The sequence below is a fragment of the Engystomops pustulosus genome, chromosome 8 (genome assembly GCF_040894005.1).
Source record: "Engystomops pustulosus chromosome 8, aEngPut4.maternal, whole genome shotgun sequence".
Taxonomy (NCBI): domain Eukaryota; kingdom Metazoa; phylum Chordata; class Amphibia; order Anura; family Leptodactylidae; genus Engystomops; species Engystomops pustulosus.
Window position 1 is genome coordinate 30,849 of NC_092418.1, and position 20,230 is coordinate 51,078.

Below are 20,230 nucleotides of genomic sequence, written 5' to 3' on the forward strand. Positions count from 1 at the left end.
ACATCATCTATTGTCAGTAGTGATGTAATGATGGGTCAGTGTTATCTATATAGAGGTCATTGTACAGGGAGGGGGAGGAGATAAGCTGTGACATCATCTATTGTCAGTAGTGATGTAATGATGGGTCAGTGTTATCTATATAGAGGTCATTGTACAGGGAGGGGGAGGAGATAAGCTGTGACATCATCTATTGTCAGTAGTGATGTAATGATGGGTCAGTGTTATCTATATAGAGGTCATTGTACAGGGAGGGGAGGAGATAAGCTGTGACATCATCTATTGTCAGTAGTGATGTAATGATGGGTCAGTGTTATCTATATAGAGGTCATTGTACAGGGAGGGGGAGGAGATAAGCTGTGACATCATCTATTGTCAGTAGTGATGTAATGATGGGTCAGTGTTCTCTATATAGAGGTCACTGTACAGGGAGGGGGAGGGGATAAGCTGTGACATCATCTATTGTCAGTAGTGATGTAATGATGGGTCAGTGTTATCTATATAGAGGTCATTGTACAGGGAGGGGGAGGAGATAAGCTGTGACATCATCTATTGTCAGTAGTGATGCAATGATGGGTCAGTGTTATCTATATAGAGGTCATTGTACAGTGAGGGGGAGGAGATAAGCTGTGACATCATCTATTGTCAGTAGGGATGTAATGATGGGTCAGTGTTATCTATATAGAGGTCATTGTACAGGGAGGGGAGGAGATAAGCTGTGACATCATCTATTGTCAGTAGTGATGTAATGATGGGTTAGTGTTATCTATATAGAGGTCATTGTACAGGGAGGGGGATGAGATAAGCTGTGACATCATCTATTGTCAGTAGTGATGTAATGATGGGTCAGTGTTATCTATATAGAGGACATTGTACAGGGAGGGGGATGAGATAAGCTGTGACATCATCTATTGTCAGTAGTGATGTAATGATGGGTCAGTGTTATCTATATAGAGGTCATTGTACAGGGAGGAGGAGGAGATAAGCTGTGACATCATCTATTGTCAGTAGTGATGTAATGATGGGTCAGTGTTATCTATATAGAGGTCATTGTACAGGGAGGGGGAGGAGATAAGCTGTGACATCATCTATTGTCAGTAGTGATGTAATGATGGGTCATTGTTATCTATATAGAGGTCATTGTACAGGGAGGGGAGGAGATAAGCTGTGACATCATCTATTGTCAGTAGTGATGTAATGATGGGTCAGTGTTATCTATATAGAGGACATTGTACAGGGAGGGGGATGAGATAAGCTGTGACATCATCTATTGTCAGTAGGGATGTAATGATGGGTCAGTGTTATCTATATAGAGGTCATTGTACAGGGAGGGGGAGGAGATAAGCTGTGACATCATCTATTGTCAGTAGTGATGTAATGATGGGTCAGTGTTATCTATATAGAAGTCATTGTACAGGGAGGGGGAGGGGATAAGCTGTGACATCATCTATTGTCAGTAGTGATGTAATGATGGGTCAGTGTTATCTATATAGAGGTCATTGTACAGGGAGGAGGAGGAGATAAGCTGTGACATCATCTATTGTCAGTAGTGATGTAATGATGGGTCAGTGTTATCTATATAGAGGACATTGTACAGGGAGGGGGATGAGATAAGCTGTGACATCATCTATTGTCAGTAGTGATGTAATGATGGGTCAGTGTTATCTATATAGAAGTCATTGTACAGGGAGGGGGATGAGATAAGCTGTGACATCATCTATTGTCAGAAGTGATGTAATGATGGGTTAGTGTTATCTATATAGAGGTCATTGTACAGGGAGGGGGAGGGGATAAGCTGTGACATCATCTATTGTCAGTAGTGATGTAATGATGGGTCAGTGTTATCTATATAGAGGTCATTGTACAGGGAGGAGATAAGCTGTGACATCATCTATTGTCAGTAGTGATGTAATGATGGGTCAGTGTTATCTATATAGAGGACATTGTACAGGGAGGGGGATGAGAAAAGCTGTGACATCATCTATTGTCAGTAGTGATGTAATGATGGGTCAGTGTTATCTATATAGAGGTCATTGTACGAGGGGGGGAGGAGATAAGCTGTGACATCATCTATTGTCAGTAGTGATGTAATGATGGGTCAGTGTTATCTATATAGAGGTCATTGTACATGGAGAGGAGGAGACAAGCTGTGACATCATCTATTGTCAGTAGTGATGTAATGATGGGTCAGTGTTATCTATATAGAGGTCATTGTACAGGGAGGGGGAGATAAGCTGTGACATCATCTATTGTCAGTAGTGATGTAATGATGGGTTAGTGTTATCTATATAGAGGTCATTGTACAGGGAGGGGGAGGAGATAAGCTGTGACATCATCTATTGTCAGTAGTGATGTAATGATGGGTCAGTGCTATCTATATAGAGGTCCTTGTACAGGGAGGGGGAGGAAATAAGCTGTGACATCATCTATTGTCAGTAGTGATGTAATGATGGGTCAGTGTTATCTATATAGAGCTCATTGTACAGGGAGGGGGAGGAAATAAGCTGTGACATCATCTATTGTCAGTAGGGATGTAATGATGGGTCAGTGTTATCTATATAGAGGTCATTGTACAGGGAGGGGGAGGAGATAAGCTGTGACATCATCTATTGTCAGTAGTGATGTAATGATGGGTCATTGTTATCTATATAGAGGTCATTGTACAGGGAGGAGAAGGAGATAAGCTGTGACATCATCTATTGTCAGTAGTGATGTAATGATGGGTTAGTGTTATCTATATAGAGGTCATTGTACAGGGAGCAGGGGATAAGCTGTGACATCATCTATTGTCAGTAGTGATGTAATGATGGGTCAGTGTTATCTATATAGAGGTCATTGTACAGGGAGGGGGAGGAGATAAGCTGTGACATCATCTATTGTCAGTAGTGATGTAATGATGGGTCAGTGTTATCTATATAGAGGTCATTGTACAGGAAGGGGGAGGAGATAAGCTGTGACATCATCTATTGTCAGTAGTGATGTAATGATGGGTCATTGTTATCTATATAGAGGTCATTGTACAGGGAGGAGGAGGAGATAAGCTGTGACATCATCTATTGTCAGTAGTGATGTAATGATGGGTCAGTGTAATCTATATAGAGGTCATTGTACAGGGAGGAGGAGATAAGCTGTGACATCATCTATTGTCAGTAGTGATGTAATGATGGGTCAGTGTTATCTATATAGAGGTCATTGTACGAGGGGGGGGAGGAGATAAGCTGTGACATCATCTATTGTCAGTAGTGATGTAATGATGGGTCAGTGTTATCTATATAGAGGTCATTGTACGAGGGGGGGGAGGGGATAAGCTGTGACATCATCTATTGTCAGTAGTGATGTAATGATGGGTCAGTGTTATCTATATAGAGGTCATTGTACGAGGGGGGGGAGGGGATCATGTATGGTCAGTAGATGTCTATGCTTTATGTCTACATAGTGATATATAAACGAGATGTTGCACAGACATCCCTGTAGAGTTGTGTCTGTCTATTATTCGTCCTGCTCTTGCTGGATATATTTTGGTGACGCTTTCCCTTTCCTCTGGTCTTTGTAGCACAGTGAAGAAGTGCGCCCCCCCGCCCGGGTCCTCCAGTGTTGGGGGAGGTCTGTGTGAGCTGGATCGTCTGCTCAATGAGCTCAATGCCACCCAATTTAATATAACGGGTATGGATATTATTGTATGGTATATTTTCTAATAATTGCCTCATATTCCCGCTTTTTGTACTTGGATGTTTCTACCCCATATTTAGAATCTCTGAGATGTCCATTATTATATTAGAGAACCTGAAAGGGTGGATAGTGAGTAACCAGCAGACCCCAGCACAGCTCACATCCATCTATCAGTCAGCCCCTTTCCCTGTCATGTGGTATCTCTTGGCTTGTCTATTATCATCAGTGACCCCATAGTAAACCTCGCCTGCACCCTCTCTCATCCTATGCCCACTTAGCACACATAAAAGTCGTTTTATTAGGTAATTATCCAGCTTTTTATGTCATTACTGGGCTAACAATGATATATACGGGCCTACAGTATCCAGCCCGATACAATATAGCAGCAGCACCCAATAATACAAGCCTGCAGCCCCCATTACCTCATCATCTATAGATGGTTCGGTACTGAACAGTACCCCGCTCTTCCCAGCACCACGGAGGGTACCAGGGTTATGATAAGGGGGTCAGTGTTAGCTTTTTTAGCTTGCTAACAATAGCTCTGGGAATTAGTAATGGGGGCCATTAATTAGATATCACCTTTAAAATCAGGAAATATATTTTAATAAAATAAAAATAAATAACATATATATATATAGATACACACAAATATATACATATATACATACACACACATATATATATATATATATATATATACACATACACACACATATATACACACAGATATATACATATACACATACACACACATATATACACACAGATATATACATATACACATATACATACATACACACATATATACATATACACATATACACACATATATACATACACACATATATACATACACACACATATATACATATACACATATACACACATATACACACATATACACATATACACACATATATACATATACACACATATATACATACACACATATATACATATACACACATATATACATATACACACATATATACATATACACACATATATACATACACACACATATATACACACAGATATATACATACACACATTGATATATACATATATACATACACACATATATACAGTATATATATACACACACACACATATATATACACATACACATATACACACATACATACATACACACATATATACATACACACACATATATACAGTATATATACACACACATGTATGTAAGTCGGAACTGTATATTTTATCATTGTAATCCCAGCCAGAACTTTTTTGGTCTTTGTGACAATTGGATTTTTTGTAGCCTAGGACTAAAGTACAGTAAATTACCAATATCCAGAGGTCCGTTTGTAACTAGGGGTCGTATGTAAGTCGAGTGTTCTTAAGTAGGGGACCGCCTGTACATATACACATATACACACATATATACATACACATATATACATACACAGACAAAGTTCCGGTATGGAGCAGCACCGTGCACGGGGCAAAATCGGGTGCAAAAATCCTCCCAACGGGCTCAGACCGAGCCCACCACGATAGCAAACACAGCGATGAGGCAGCACTCCGTTCAGTGAAAAAAATCTTGTGTTTTATTCCACCATAGTAGCAATACAACGTTTCACCTTATCAATAAAGGCATTTTCAAAGGCACACACATATATATACACACACACACATATCTACATATACAGACATATATACACAGGGTCGGACTGGGGTCCCAAGGGCCCACCAGTGAAATTAATTCTGGGGGCCCACCAGCTGCTTCATTGATACGTGCTAGCCACCTCCATGTATATTTTCATTGCGTTTCTGAACGTGCTGCAAATGCAAGGTGTGAATGCAGCCTGTAGCCATGTTCGCACATTGCGTTTTTTGTTGCATATTCAATGCTTTGGAAAGACGATCTGTTCCTCTTCCATTTGATTGCATGTCCATTCAGCAGACAAACTTTAAATTTCTGCAACAAAAAAAACGCAATGTGTGAACGCAGCCTCAGGCTTCCTGCACACTACACTTTTGCAGTTCTTGGGATGGAAACAATGGTCCCATGGAATTGTATGAGGGTGGCTTGTCATCGGGATGTAAGTACATAATAATAGCCTGAACCACAAACATGGTTAGGACCTGCTCTGTCATTTGCAGCTCAGGCAGTCGGCTTATAAACAGGGCTGTGAAATTCACAGCCATGTGCATGAGCCCATAGAAGTGAATGGGGACGTGTACAACAGTCCTGCAGAAAACAAGCCTCAGGCCCCGTGCACACTTTTTGTTTTTGATGAGTTTTAACTGCATTGGAAACCGCAAAAGGGAGGGGCTCTGCCAGAACACATATGTCTTTCTAATGAAACACTTTTGTTCTGGAATGAGCCCCTCCCTGTTACGTTTTTAAATGGAATTAAAACAGATCAAGAACTGCAACGTGTGAATGGGGCCTGAGGCTTGTTTAACTTCCTGGAATCAGTATTTAACCTCTTAAAGGACATCTATCAGCAGATCAAGGATTGTAAACCAAACATACAGACATACTGGTGTGTGCCCCCTATGGCAGGATCTGCTCTTCTTTAAGGTTGTTATGCCCTTGTTTTTAAGAAAAAAGGGCTTTCAAAATTATGCAAATTAGTCTGAGGGGCTCTAGGTTCCATTAAGGCCTATGAAGCCTGAGGCTTCAGGCTCATTTGCATAATTAAAAAACTTTTTTTTTGTAAAAACAAGGGAATAAGAAGCTAAAAGAAGAGCCGATCCGGCCAGAGGGGGCACACATGAGTATGTCATTGTGCTTGGTCAAGAGGCCTCAGGGTGCTCTCACATCTTATGGTTGTGATTCCGATGTGACAACGTGTGACAACACCCCAAGTCTCTCCAGGTATCCGGCAACACATGGGGGCCTGGCCGATGAATATCCCCCTAAATGGATTGCTGGTACCAATCACAGGTATTAACCTACAAAATGCCACTGTGAGCAGTTAAAGGACATCTACCACCAGGATGAAGGGCTGTAAGCAAATAAGCCTGAGGGGCTCCAGGCTCCATTAACACTTGTGGAGGAGCCTGGAGCCCCTCAGGATCATTTGCATACAGGCTTTCATCCTGGTGGCCACATATTGCAATGCAGTTATATTGCAGTAAATGGTAGGAACGAGAAACCCTTACGGTCTAAAAATACAGTAAAAAAAGGTCGGTTGGACCCCTCAGCACTGAGACCCCACTGATCAGTAAGTTAGGCCCTATCCCGTCTTCGTGGGAAAACCCCTTTAAGACATTTTTTTTTTGTACCAAAGGTTTTCATTTTTTATATAAAAACTGAATAAAAGCTTTATGACTTCGGTGTCCTCGTGATCACACTTACCCAAGGATTTAAGGGGAGGTATGATTTGGAGCATACAGTGAAAGCCATACATACGTAGCCCACAAGAAAATTGCGTAAGTGCGTTTTTTTTGGTTAATTTTACCGCATTGGGATTTTTTCCTGCTTTCCAGTCCGTGACATAGAATATAAAATACCATCACTAAGAAGTACAATTTGTTATGCAGAAAACAAGCCTCATACAGCTCTGTACATGGAAATAACACTGTTATGGATATTTAAAGACGGGGAGGTAAAAATGGAAAATCAAAGATGAAAATGGTCTGGCCTTTAACCCTTGAAGGGTTAATTTTACGTGCAGGGTACTAGGAAGCTGGAGAAAAATTCCAAATGTGGTATAAATGACAAAAAAAAGTTGCATTATTTTTATTACAGGCTCAGTTTTACATCATTTAAAAAACACCTCTTACTTGTTTTTAAACTTTGATGTACGGAGCTGGAGAAGCTGACATTTTCAGTGATATGTGAAGTGAAGAAGCTTTTCATTGAAATGGTGATGAATCTGCATTTTGGACACCATGACGGGTGGGGGGGGTTTTGTTGGTAATACCGAGGCTGCGGTCACACATAACGCGGGGTATGCTGGTAATACTGAGCCTGGGATCACACGTAACGTGGGCTATGCTGGTAATACTGAGGCTGTGGTCACACGTAACGCTGGGTTTGCTGGTAATACTGAGGCTGTGGTCACACGTAACGCGGGGTATGCTGGTAATACTGAGGCTGTGGTCACACGTAACGCGGGGTATGCTGGTAATACTGAGCCTGGGATCACACGTAACGCGGGGTATGCTGGTAATACTGAGGCTGCGGTCACCCGTAATGCGGGGTATGCTGGTAATACTGAGGCTGCGGTCACACATAACGCGGGGTATGCTGGTAATACTGAGGCTGCGGTCACACGTAACGCGGGGTATGCTGGTAATACTGAGCCTGGGGTCACCCGTAACGCGGGGTATGCTGGTAACACTGAGCCTGGGGTCACCCGTAACACGGGGTATGCTGGTAACACTGAGGCTGCGGTCACACATAACGCGGGGTATGCTGGTAACACTGAGCCTGGGGTCACCCGTAATGCGGGGTATGCTGGTAATACTGAGCCTGGGGTCACACGTAACGCGGGGTATGCTGGTAATACTGAGCCTGGGGTCACACGTAACGCGGGGTATGCTGGTAATACTGAGCCTGGGGTCACACGTAACGCGGGGTATGCTGGTAATACTGAGCCTGGGGTCACACGTAACGCGGGGTATGCTGGTAATACTGAGCCTGGGGTCGCACGTAACGCGGGGTATGCTGGTAATACTGAGCCTGGGGTCGCACGTAACGCGGGGTATGCTGGTAATACTGAGCCTGGGGTCGCACGTAACGCGGGGTATGCTGGTAATACTGAGCCTGGGGTCGCACGTAACGCGGGGTATGCTGGTAATACTGAGCCTGGGGTCACACGTAACGCGGGGTATGCTGGTAATACTGAGCCTGGGGTCACACGTAATGCGGGGTATGCTGGTAATACTGAGCCTGGGGTCACACGTAACGCGGGGTATGCTGGTAATACAGAGGCTACGGTCACATGTAACACGGGGTATGCAGGTAATACTGAGGCTGCGGTCACACGTAATGCAGGGTATGCTGGTAATACTGAGGCTGCGGTCACACGTAACGCAGGGTATGCTGACAATACTGAGGCTGCGGTCACAAGTAACACGGGGTATGCTGGTAATACTTAGGCTGCGGTCACACGTAACGCGGGGTATGCTGGTAATACTGAGGCTGTAGTCACATGTAACACGGGGTATGCTGGTAATACAGAGGCTACGGTCACACGTAACGTGGGCTATGCTGGTAATACTGAGGCTGTGGTCACACGTAACGCTGGGTTTGCTGGTAATACTGAGGCTGTGGTCACACGTAACGCGGGGTATGCTGGTAATACTGAGGCTGTGGTCACATGTAATGCGGGGTATGCTGATAATACTGAGCCTTGGGTCACACGTAACGCGGGGTATGCTGGTAATACTGAGGCTGCGGTCACACGTAACGCGGGGTATGCTGGTAATACTGAGGCTGCGGTCACACGTAACGCGGGGTATGCTGGTATTACTGAGGCTGCGGTCGCACGTAACGCGGGGTATGCTGGTAATACTGAGCCTGGGGTCACACGTAACGCGGGGTATGCTGGTAATACTGAAGCTGGGGTCACACGTAACGCGGGGTATGCTGGTAATACTGAGGCTGGGGTCACATGTAACGCGGGTTATGCTGGTAATACTGAGGCTGCGGTCACACGTAACGCGGGGTATGCTGGTAATACTGAGCCTGGGGTCACACGTAACACGGGGTATGCTGGTAATACTGAGGCTGCGGTCACACGTAACGCGGGGTATGCTGGTAATACTGAAGCTGGGGTCACACGTAACACGGGGTATGCTGGTAATACTGAGGCTGCGGTCACACGTAACACGGGGTATGCTGGTAATACTGAGGCTGCGGTCACACATAACGCGGGGTATGCTGGTAATACTGAGGCTGCGGTCACACGTAACGCGGGGTATGCTGGTAATACTGAGGCTGCGGTCACACGTAACGCGGGGTATGCTGGTAATACTGAGGCTGCGGTCACACGTAACGCGGGGTATGCTGGTAATACTGAGGCTGCGGTCACACGTAACACGGGGTATGCTGGTAATACTGAGGCTGCGGTCACATGTAACGCGGGGTATACTGGTAATACTGAGCCTGGGGTCACACGTAACGCGGGGTATGCTGGTAATACTGAGGCTGCGGTCACATGTAACGCGGGGTATGCTGGTAATACTGAAGCTGGGGTCACACGTAACGCGGGGTATGCTGGTAATACTGAGGCTGCGGTCACACGTAACACGGGGTCACATGTAACGCTTGGATTCCTTCAGCATTTGGACAATACAAGACACCGGGTGCGGGTTACACTTCGCATGCGTCTGCATAGAAGCCCATCCTGCCCCTGTGCCCTTTAATTTCATTTCTAAACAGAGTCAGCGCATTACGTGTGACATCACTCCTTATTCTACATCAATACTTAATACAGTCAATTGAAAAACTACAACTTTCATCATCTCATTCAACTGCTGGGAGTTGTAGTTCTTGAGTGCACTGTTATTCTATATGTATGTACACATTGTAGTGATGTAATGAGGTGCACTGTGTGTGTAAATGTGATGCACTTTTATTTTGTACCTTTTTCTTGTGCTGGAAGCCATCATGGGGGGCGCAGCAGCTCCTCATCCATCCTGAGCTCCTGCACATGAGTGCAGCCTGTGCTGTGCCAGGGGGAGGACACTCCAGCAGCTCCTCATCCATCCTGAGCTCCTGCACATGAGTGCAGCCTGTGCTGTGCCAGGGGGAGGACACTCCAGCAGCTCCTCATCCATCCTGAGCTCCTGCACATGAGAGCAGCCTGTGCTGTGCCAGGGGGAGGACGCTCCATCAGCAGCTCCTCATCCATCCTGAGCTCCTGCACATGAGTGCAGCCTGTGCTGTGCCAGAGGGAGGACACTCCAGCAGCAGCTCCTCATCCATCCTGAGCTCCTGCACATGAGAGCAGCCTGTGCTGTGCCAGGGGGAGGACGCTCCATCAGCAGCTCCTCATCCATCCTGAGCTCCTGCACATGAGTGCAGCCTGTGCTGTGCCAGAGGGAGGACACTCCAGCTGCAGCTCCTCATCCATCCTGAGCTCCTGCACATGAGTGCAGCCTGTGCTGTGCCAGGGGGAGGACGCTCCATCAGCAGCTCCTCATCCATCCAGAGCTCCTGCACATGAGTGCAGCCTGTGCTGTGCCAGGGGGAGGACGCTCCAGCAGCAGCTCCTCATCCATCCTGAGCTCCTGCACATGAGTGCAGCCTGTGCTGTGCCAGAGGGAGGACACTCAGCAGCTCCTCATCCATCCTGAGCTCCTGCACATGAGTGCAGCCTGTGCTGTGCCAGGGGGAGGACACTCCAGCAGCAGCTCCTCATCCATCCTGAGCTCCTGCACATGAGTGCAGCCTGTGCTGTGCCAGAGGGAGGACACTCAGCAGCAGCTCCTCGTCCATCCTGAGCTCCTGCACTTGAGTGCAGCCTGTGCTGTGCCAGGGGGAGGACGCTCCAGCAGCAGCTCCTCATCCATCCTGAGCTCCTGCACACATGAGGGCAGCCTGTGCTGTGCCAGAGGGAGGACACTCAGCAGCTCCTCATCCATCCTGAGCCCCAGCACATGAGTGCAGCCTGTGCTGTGCCAGGGGGAGGACACTCCAGCAGCAGCTCCTCATCCATCCTGAGCTCCTGCACATGAGTGCAGCCTGTGCTGTGCCAGAGGGAGGACACTCAGCAGCTCCTCATCCATCCTGAGCTCCTGCACATGAGTGCAGCCTGTGCTGTGCCAGGGGGAGGACACTCAGCAGCAGCTCCTCGTCCATCCTGAGCTCCTGCACATGAGGGCAGCTTGTGCTGTGCCAGGGGGAGGACGCTCCAGCATGACCAGGAGGAAGGGGGCCCACTGTGACAACTAGGGGGCCCACGTCCTCTGGTCTGTAATTAGTGACAGCTCACTGTCTGCTCCTCCAGTGAATCAGGGGCCATGTTCTCCTGCAGTGACTCAGGGGCTGAGGTGCTCAGTGCAGGGAGGAGGAAATGTCTTACTCACTGCCCCAGCGCTGCTGTGGGAAGAGCAGAGAACCTGTCTCCCTCCTGCAGGACGTCATAGTCCCCCCTGCTGCCCCCCTCCTCCAGCCTCAGCTGAATGTTCCTGCACAGACACAGGCAGGAGATGGTGACTTATGATAAGGGCCCACCGGGGATTTGCCTGGTATCCCCGCAGGCCAGTCCGAGCCTGTATATACATATACAGACAAATATACATACACACACATATATATACACACACAAGGCTCAAGCCTTCCTCAGCTTGACCCGAAACATGGCTTTGAACATGGAATAAATCTACTTATCTATTAGCACAATTCTACGTCTGGAGGCTGTTATTACCTATCTATATGCTATTTTTGGAGGACCTGAAGCCTGGTTAGCGTGCACCCAGTTTTTCTATTTCTGTGCTGCTTGGATTATCTTTTTGTAAAGACTTATAAAGATATATGCACAGGTATTATACTCGCCTCCAGCACTGGCCTTCTATAGATAATAGGCATCAGTAGCTACATAGGGTGTGTAGATCTGTGGATGTATGTATTAACCTGTGGATCGCTTCTTCTCACCTTACAAAAATGGTGCCAGGGCTCCACTTGTCGTGGCAGCCGTACGGGGTGGGCAGGGATGGTGCGGGCCCGGGGTCGATAAAATTGACCAAATAATTGAAAAGGGGGGGGGGTTGTTGCCCATTACATTGTGATAGTGGACCCCTGCTTGTTCTTGTTCTCTCACATTTGGGCCCTGGAAATAAATTCTACATCTTAGGCGGTGGCCCCTAATCATCATGCTGATAGCAGACACTCTAAAATCAAGTTGATAATTTGTATTGTATGTGAAGCAGGGGCATTACTAGGAGAGGCAGGGCCCCATAGCAGACTTCCCCTACAAATATATTAATTCAATCAAACATGTCAGTTACAATCATACACATTTATACACCCACATGTACACTCACCGGCCACTTTATTAGGTCCACCTGTCCAACTGCTTGTTAACACTTAATTTCTAAATCAGCCAATCACATGGCGGCAACTCAGTGCATTTAGGCATGTAGACATGGTCAGGACAATCTCCTGCAGTTCTCCCGAGCATCAGTATGGGGAAGAAAGGTGATTTGAGGCCTGTGAACGTGGCATTTCAGAAACTGCTGATCTACTGGGATTTTCACGCACAACCATCTCTAGGGTTTACAGAGAATGGTCCGAAAAAGAAAAACATCCAGTGAGCGGCAGTTCTGTGGGCGGAAATGCCTTGTTGATGCCAGAGGTCAGAGGAGAATGGGTTTGAGCTGATAGAAAGGCTACAGTGACTCAAATCGCCACCCGTTACAACCAAGGTAGGCAGAAGAGCATCTCTGAACGCACAGTACGTCCAACTCTGAGGCAGATGGGCTACAGCAGCAGAAGACCACACCGAGTGCCACTCCTTTCAGCTAAGAACAGGAAACTGAGGCTACAATTTGCACAAGCTCATCGAAATTGGACAGTAGAAGATTGGAAAAACGTTGCCTGGTCTGATGAGTCTCGATTTCTGCTGCGACATTCGGATGGTAGGGTCAGAATTTGGTACAACATCATGAAAGCATGGATCCATCCTGCCTTGTATCAGCGGGTCAGGCTGGTGGTGGTGGTGTCATGGATCCATCCTGCCTTGTATCAGCGGGTCAGGCTGGTGGTGGTGGTGTCATGGATCCATCCTGCCTTGTATCAGCGGCTCAGGCTGGTGGTGGGGGTGTCATGGATCCATCCTGCCTTGTATCAGCGGGTCAGGCTGGTGGTGGTGGTGTCATGGATCCATCCTGCCTTGTATCAGCGGGTCAGGCTGGTGGTGGTGGTGTCATGGATCCATCCTGCCTTGTATCAGCGGGTCAGGCTGGTGCTGGTGTCATGGATCCATCCTGCCTTGTATCAGCGGGTCAGGCTGGTGGTGGTGGTGTCATGGATCCATTCTGCCTTGTATCAGCGGGTCAGGCTGGTGGTGGTGGTGTCATGGATCCATCCTGCCTTGTATCAGCGCCTCAGGCTGGTGGTGGTGGTGTCATGGATCCATCCTGCCTTGTATCAGCGGGTCAGGCTGGTGGTGCTGGTGTCATGGATCCATCCTGCCTTGTATCAGCGGGTCAGGCTGGTGGTGCTGGTGTCATGGATCCATCCTGCCTTGTATCAGCGGCTCAGGCTGGTGGTGCTGGTGTCATGGATCCATCCTGCCTTGTATCAGCGGCTCAGGCTGGTGGTGGTGGTGTCATGGATCCATCCTGCCTTGTATCAGCGGCTCAGGCTGGTGGTGGTGGTGTCATGGATCCATCCTGCCTTGTATCAGCGGGTCAGGCTGGTGGTGGTGGTGTCATGGATCCATCCTGCCTTGTATCAGCGGGTCAGGCTGGTGGTGGTGGTGTCATGGATCCATCCTGCCTTGTATCAGCGCCTCAGGCTGGTGGTGGTGGTGTCATGGATCCATCCTGCCTTGTATCAGCGGGTCAGGCTGGTGGTGCTGGTGTCATGGATCCATCCTGCCTTGTATCAGCGGGTCAGGCTGGTGGTGCTGGTGTCATGGATCCATCCTGCCTTGTATCAGCGGGTCAGGCTGGTGGTGCTGGTGGTGTCATGGATCCATCCTGCCTTGTATCAGCGGCTCAGGCTGGTGGTGGGGGTGTCATGGATCCATCCTGCCTTGTATCAGCGGCTCAGGCTGGTGGTGGTGGTGTCATGGATCCATCCTGCCTTGTATCAGCGGCTCAGGCTGGTGGTGTCATGGTGTCTTTGGGCCCCTTGGTAACGCCACAGCCTACCTGAGTATTGTTGCTGACCATTTCCATCCCTTTATGAGCACAATGTCCCCTGTAACATCTGATGGCTACTTTCAGCAGGATAATGCGCCATGTCATAAAGCTGGAATCATCTCAGACTGGTTTCTTGAACATGACAATGAGGTCACTGGACACAAATGGCTCCACAGTCACCAGATCTCAATCCAATAGAGCATCTTTGGGATGTGGTGGAACGGGAGATTGGCATCATGGATGTGCAGCCGACAAATCTGCGGCAACTGTGTGATGCCATCATGTCACTATGGAGCAAAATCTCTGAGGAGCTTCCAGCACCTTGTTGTATCTATGCCACGAAGAATTGAGGCAGTTCTGAAGGCAAAAGGGGGTCCAACCCGTTACTAGCATGGTGTACCTAATAAAGTGGCCGGTGAGTGTATATAGGAAATGCAAGCGCACGCTTCCAGTATATAGATAGGAAACGCCAGCCAAGCTCACAGTATATGGATTGGATAGCCCCAGCGCACGCTTCCAGTATATAGATAGGAAACCCCTGCGCACGCTCCCAGTATATAGATAGGAAACCCCAGCGCACGCTCCAAGTATATAGATAGGAAACCCCTGCGCACGCTCCCAGTATATACATGGGAAACCCCTGCGCACGCTCCCAGTATATAGATAGGAAACCCCAGGGCACGCTCCCAGTATATACATGGGAAACGCTCACGGTATATGGATTGGATAGCCCCAGCCCACGCTCACGGTATATGGATTGGATAGCCCCAGCCCACGCTCACGGTATATGGTTTGGATAGCCCCAGCGCATGCTCACGGTATATGGATTGGATAGCCCCAGCACATGCTCACGGTATATGGATTGGATAGCCCCAGCGCATGCTCACGGTATATGGATTGGATAGCCCCAGCCCACGCTCACGGTATATGGATTGGATAGCCCCAGCGCATGCTCACGGTATATGGATTGGATAGCCCCAGCCCACGCTCACGGTATATGGATTGGATAGCCCCAGCACATGCTCACGGTATATGGATTGGATAGCCCCAGCGCATGCTCACGGTATATGGATTGGATAGCCCCAGCCCACGCTCACGGTATATGGATTGGATAGCCCCAGCGCATGCTCACGGTATATGGATTGGATAGCCCCAGCCCACGCTCACGGTATATGGATTGGATAGCCCCAGCGCATGCTCACGGTATATGGATTGGTTAGCTCCAGCGCATGCTCACGCTATATGGATTGGTTAGCTCCAGCGCACGCTCACGGTATGTGGATTGGATAGCCCCAGCGCATGCTCACGGTATATGGATTGGATAGCCCCAGCGCATGCTCACGGTATATGGATTGGTTAGCCCCAGCGCACGCTCACATTTTCCCTTCTTCTGCAGTATTGTGGACAGAGCCAACTTCATGCCCATGGCCCGCGCACATACGATGGCGTCATGGGGCGCCCAGTGGAAAAAAATGTTCCTGATGGATGAAATAACTTTATTGCTAGGACTCTTATTGTTGGACTTCTTTCATTTTTTGTTTTTCTCACTTTTTCTAGATGAGATCATGTCCCAGTTTCCATCAAGAGAAAAGAACATTTCAGAAATACCAGGAGAAAGAAGGTGAGTGATAAGGAGCAGCGGAAGTGAGAAAATAATCACACGAGAAAAGCTTCTGGAATGAGGTTGTAGAACTAGATTTATTTCTTCACAAATGTTTTAATACGGAAATAGGCCACACAGACGCATATTTTCGGTTGTATGCTATCTGTACTGTACCATCTCAATACAGCCTGATGTATTTCAATGGACATCACGTCCCACCGTATCATACACAAGAAAAAGATAGAGCTTGTCCAATCTTTCCCGTAAGTATGGCCGTGCCCCACTCCTCCCTCCAAATGTTCACGTGACAGAGGCCTCACATCAAGGAAATCTTCCATCAAAATCTGTTGGGATAAACCTGGGACACTTACTTATAGATCCAAGAATCGTGTCTGTGGTAATGTTCTTATATTTGTTATGCATGGCCTCCTTCTTTCTAAAATCAGCTTTTATTACTATGCCTATGAGCCTAAAGGGCTGTGTGGGATGTTACCAGAGTCCTTCCGTACTATCAGAACTTCCCCTCCATCTGCCTCTGGCGTAACAGTGTAACAGCCTGTCAAGCAGCAGCATGTAGGGGCTCTGGAGACACCCCCAAAGCCCTTCAATCTCATTACATAATTTTAGAAGGAAGGAGACCATGGGGAAGAAATATAAGAAGATTCCCACATTCCCGCTGCCTGGATCTATGAGTAATGTCCCTGCTTTATCAGGATGGAGTCTGATGGGAGATTTCCTAATTTCTTCATCTTGTGAATAATTGTTAACTCATTGACTTGTTTGTCTGATAATCCTCAGATCCTCGCAGATGTTTATGCTCCTTGTTATATGTGGCACAAAGCTCATGATATTGTTCTCCATGGTTTTCAGGTTGTGATGTCTTTATATGTACATTTTCCTATTTCTAGGGCTTTGTCAGCGTCATCAGCCACAATGGAGCTGGATAGACTAATGGCGTCGCTTTCGGACTTTCACAAACAAAAAACGGTCAGATTTTTTTCATGTTAGTTTATAATCATCTTTTGGTGCATCCCTTGACCCCTCTATAATGTCCAGCACAACTGCTAAGCTTTGTTCTAACAATGGATTTAGCAAAGCTAAAGATTGCCATTTATCTCCACATTAAGGCCCCTTAGTCAGGATCCATAATCTTACCCGTAACATGAACCCCATCAACCATTATTAACTAAGAAATGATGACACGAGGCTCCTGTTGGGTAGAAAAGGTCTCCGCTATTTATTGCTGATAAACTCAATTATTATTATTTTAATATTCTTAAAATCTTCTCAATCCCGAAGCGGTTTGCTCATCTGGACTCCGGAACCAGCACTGCGACTTCCGGGCACAATCCACATCAATTCTCATTTTCCACGAGCCGTGAGATGATCACCGAAAAACATCAAACCACAAAAACCAAGTAACAGTAGGGAGGGAAGGAGGGACAGCGTGAAGATGGCGCAGGCAAGAGGAAGTGCAGGCCCAGTGTCCTATAAAGGCTCAGCTATGGGAGGAGAAAGGAAGCAAATACCCCATGTAATAAATTGCAACACCAGGACACCCCCAGTCTGTGGGGACCCTCCGTATACAGTCGGGGGCACCCTTCAGGTGACATCCCTGTGTAACATCAGGGGTTAGACCAAGCTCTGACCCTTTGCCTGCAGATAGTAAGATCCAAGACCGCAGGAGTGTACATAGCATATGCCTGGCTGATTTTACCCTGTTATGTATCACTATGAACAACCAAATAGGGTAATAAATTGTTCTCCTTCCCTTCTACCCCCCGCTGTGTCCATATAAGTAACATCCACATGTGTCCTCCTTCCCTTCTACCCCCGCTGTGTCCATACAAGTAACATCCACATGTGTCCTCCTTCCCTTCTACCCCCGCTGTGTCCATACAAGTAACATCCACATGTGTCCTCCTTCCCTTCTACCCCCGCTGTGTCCATACAAGTAACATCCACATGTGTCCTCCTTCCCTTCTACCCCCCGCTGTGTCCATACAAGTAACATCCACATGTGTCCTCCTTCCCTTCTACCCCCCGCTGTGTCCATACAACAAGTAACATCCACATGTGTCCTCCTTCCCTTCTACCCCCGCTGTGTCCATACAAGTAACATCCACATGTGTCCTCCTTCCCTTCTACCCCCCCTGTGTCCATACAACAAGTAACATCCACATGTGTCCTCCTTCCCTTCTACCCCCGCTGTGTCCATACAACAAGTAACATCCACATGTGTCCTCCTTCCCTTCTACCCCCCGCTGTGTCCATACAAGTAACATCCACATGTGTCCTCCTTCCCTTCTACCCCCCGCTGTGTCCATACAACAAGTAACATCCACATGTGTCCTCCTTCCCTTCTACCCCCGCTGTGTCCATACAAGTAACATCCACATGTGTCCTCCTTCCCTTCTACCCCCGCTGTGTCCATACAACAAGTAACATCCACATGTGTCCTCCTTCCCTTCTACCCCTGCTGTGTCCATACAACAAGTAACATCCACATGTGTCCTCCTTCCCTTCTACCCCCCGCTGTGTCCATACAACAAGTAACATCCACATGTGTCCTCCTTCCCTTCTACCCCCGCTGTGTCCATACAAGTAACATCCACATGTGTCCTCCTTCCCTTCTACCCCCGCTGTGTCCATACAAGTAACATCCACATGTGTCCTCCTTCCCTTCTACCCCCGCTGTGTCCATACAAGTAACATCCACATGTGTCCTCCTTCCCTTCTACCCCCCGCTGTGTCCATACAACAAGTAACATCCACATGTGTCCTCCTTCCCTTCTACCCCCGCTGTGTCCATACAAGTAACATCCACATGTGTCCTCCTTCCCTTCTACTCCCGCTGTGTCCATACAAGTAACATCCACATGTGTCCTCCTTCCCTTCTACCCCCGCTGTGTCCATACAAGTAACATCCACATGTGTCCTCCTTCCCTTCTACCCCCCGCTGTGTCCATACAAGTAACATCCACATGTGTCCTCCTTCCCTTCTACCCCCCGCTGTGTCCATACAACAAGTAACATCCACATGTGTCCTCCTTCCCTTCTACCCCCCGCTGTGTCCATACAAGTAACATCCACATGTGTCCTCCTTCCCTTCTACCCCCCGCTGTGTCCATACAAGTAACATCCACATGTGTCCTCCTTCCCTTCTACCCCCGCTGTGTCCATACAACAAGTAACATCCACATGTGTCCTCCTTCCCTTCTACCCCCCGCTGTGTCCATACAACAAGTAACATCCACATGTGTCCTCCTTCCCTTCTACCCCCCGCTGTGTCCATACAACAAGTAACATCCACATGTGTCCTCCTTCCCTTCTACCCCCCGCTGTGTCCATACAAGTAACATCCACATGTGTCCTCCTTCCCTTCTACCCCCCGCTGTGTCCATACAAGTAACATCCACATGTGTCCTCCTTCCCTTCTACCCCCGCTGTGTCCATACAACAAGTAACATCCACATGTGTCCTCCTTCCCTTCTACCCCCCGCTGTGTCCATATAAGTAACATCCACATGTGTCCTCCTTCCCTTCTACCCCCGCTGTGTCCATACAAGTAACATCCACATGTGTCCTCCTTCCCTTCTACCCCCCGCTGTGTCCATACAAGTAACATCCACATGTGTCCTCCTTCCCTTCTACCCCCCCCATGTGTCCATACAAGTAACATCCACATGTGTCCTCCTTCCCTTCTACCCCCCGCTGTGTCCATACAAGTAACATCCACATGTGTCCTCCTTCCCTTCTTCCTCCCGCTGTGTCCATACAAGTAACATCCACATGTGTCCTCCTTCCCTTCTACCCCCCGCTGTGTCCATACAAGTAACATCCACATGTGTCCTCCTTCCCTTCTACCCCCCCCATGTGTCCATACAAGTAACATCCACATGTGTCCTCCTTCCCTTCTCCCCCCGCTGTGTCCATACAACAAGTAACATCCACATGTGTCCTCCTTCCCTTCTACCCCCGCTGTGTCCATACAAGTAACATCCACATGTGTCCTCCTTCCCTTCTACCCTCCGCTGTGTCCATACAAGTAACATCCACATGTGTCCTCCTTCCCTTCTACCTCCGCTGTATCCATACAACAAGTAACATCCACATGTGTCCTCCTTCCCTTCTACCCCCCGCTGTGTCCATACAAGTAACATCCAC

General features: G+C 47.8%; 1 protein-coding gene across 2 annotated transcripts in view; it reads left to right on the forward strand.

The window, feature by feature from the left end:
* LOC140076219 (transforming growth factor beta-1-induced transcript 1 protein-like) overlaps positions 1-20,230 on the forward strand; it is an 89,982-nt gene that overhangs the window by 9,545 nt on the left and 60,207 nt on the right. For both annotated transcript variants that reach the window (XM_072122730.1, XM_072122731.1), the window contains exons 5-7: positions 3,551-3,660; positions 16,018-16,081; positions 16,972-17,050. In XM_072122730.1, the coding sequence (XP_071978831.1) occupies positions 3,551-3,660; positions 16,018-16,081; positions 16,972-17,050 (253 nt within the window). The remainder of the gene's footprint in view (positions 1-3,550; positions 3,661-16,017; positions 16,082-16,971; positions 17,051-20,230) is intronic.